General features: G+C 40.9%; 1 protein-coding gene across 1 annotated transcript in view; it reads left to right on the forward strand.

Annotated features, from left to right (window-relative positions):
• Positions 1-1,777: 1,777 nt before the first annotated feature.
• LOC135112911 (potassium/sodium hyperpolarization-activated cyclic nucleotide-gated channel 2-like) overlaps positions 1,778-1,994 on the forward strand; it is a 38,510-nt gene continuing 38,293 nt past the window's right edge. Inside the window, exon 1 of the mRNA XM_064027862.1 lies at positions 1,778-1,988. Within this exon, the coding sequence (XP_063883932.1) occupies positions 1,778-1,988 (211 nt within the window). The remainder of the gene's footprint in view (positions 1,989-1,994) is intronic.

The following is a 1,994-nucleotide window of genomic DNA, read 5'->3' on the forward strand; positions in this document are numbered from 1 at the left end:
GAAGAAGAAAACGATGAAGAGAAAATTGGTTCAATATAATTAGTTTAATATTATCTTACACCTTTTAAGCTGTATGTGGAAATTCTCTCTCTCTCTCTCTCTCTCTCTCTCTCTCTCTCTCTCTCTCTCTCTCTCTCTCTCTCTCTCTCTCTCTCTCTCTCTCTCTCTCTCTCTCTCCCTCTGTCTATATACAATTAAGCTTTTACCGAGAGAAATTTTTAAAAAAGGAGAGGGGGAAAAAGTAAAACCGAAACCAAAATGAAGTTAGCGTGAGGGGAAAATAATTTTAAGTCATTTACAACCCGGAACAAACACCAAACCACGCACCATTGTTCGCTTCCCTTCACTTGTCCCATCTAAATATCACCTAACTCTGCTACATTTGATCTACCGGGAAGAGGTGGAAATGCAGGAAGTGGATATACGTACAGAGAGTGACAGAAACAACAGAGTGGAGTGGAGTGGATGGTGATGATTACTACGTCGAGGAGAACGAAGAGAAGTGGAGGAATACAGTGAGCGTGGAAGTACACTGAACGTGATTGAATGAGGAGGGACAAGGGAGTGAATGATAAATGAAGGGTGGAGAAGGGAAAGGAAGGGAAGGGTGGAAGAATTAGTGGAAAAGAATTGAGAAGTGGAGGGATATTGTGAACAGGGAAGGAGTAAGAGAGAGAGAGGGAGGAAGGGGGGAGGGGAGGATATATGACCTGCCTTTTCTTTTCTTTCATGTTAGAGGGAAGGGAGCTAAACACTGCCAATAATAGAGATAAAAGATAAACATAGAAATAGAGGGAAAATAAGACGAGGATTGAAATAGGAACCCTGGAGAAAAACAGAGGCAGAGAAAGACTTACGATAGAAAATAAAGATAAAGAAAAAAATAAAGAAAAAAATAAGACCAGGAGAAAGAAAAAAAAGACCTAAATATTGTTTCGTAGTGATAGAATAAAAAAAAAAGAATATCCAAACATTTCCTGAACTATTTTAACTATTTTTGCTCGGGTCTTTATTAATACCTGGGTGTGAGGCGTGCAGGTGTGTGAAGCCCGGCAGGTGGTGCGTCCGTGGGGCTCAAGGATTTAATACCAACGGAGCGAGGCAGGGAGGGGGAGGGAGAGCAGACTGCCTCGCGCTAAGCCTCTCAGGAACACTAGGCAGGGGACAAATACATCAACACACTGACCTGCACAGTCGTCCAGCAAGATTTTCACATCATTAACGCCTCCCCTATTGCATATTATAGTCACCTCCAGCATTTTAACGTTTTAGATGCTTTTTATGGTAGGTCTAATGTAACCTTTTGTTTCTATATCATTGACTTCTTTCACTACTGCATTTTATAATTACCTACAATGTTTTGACAGTTAAGACACGTTTTTTGTGCAAGGTTTAATATATTTGTTGCATTACTGTATCCTTTCTCTTTCCAGGAAATTTTCATATGTCCTAGTGCATAATACAATCACCAGCTACATTTTAGAGACGCCTTTTTTTGTGCTAGGTTTAATATATTTGTTGTCTTACTGTATCCTTTCTGTTTCCATTTACTCGTATGGTTATCATTCATTAGTGACTAAGATTTTTGTCTAATGTGTAACTGATCGTGACTATAACCCCTCTGTGATGCTTAGGATTTTTGAGTTTAACGTGGATGCCTTGCTTCCTCACTGCATCCTTATTGTTTCCATGTAAATGAGTGACAATAATTCCTCAGTGTTGCCTCAGATTTATAGGTCTAATGCGTAACTGATTGTGTGACTGTAATCTCTCATCGATGTTCAGGACTTCCGGGTCTAACGTGCGTGCTTTGCTTGGTTGCAGATTCTATTGGGACCTGTGTATGCTGTTCCTGCTGGTGGCCAACCTGATCATCCTGCCGGTGGCTATCTCCTTCTTCAACGACGACCTCTCCACACGCTGGATCGCCTTCAACTGCCTCTCAGACACAATATTCCTCATAGACATTGTCGTCAATTTTAGAACGGGTGAGT

The sequence above is a fragment of the Scylla paramamosain genome, chromosome 24 (genome assembly GCF_035594125.1).
Source record: "Scylla paramamosain isolate STU-SP2022 chromosome 24, ASM3559412v1, whole genome shotgun sequence".
NCBI classification, from domain to species: Eukaryota; Metazoa; Arthropoda; class Malacostraca; order Decapoda; family Portunidae; genus Scylla; species Scylla paramamosain.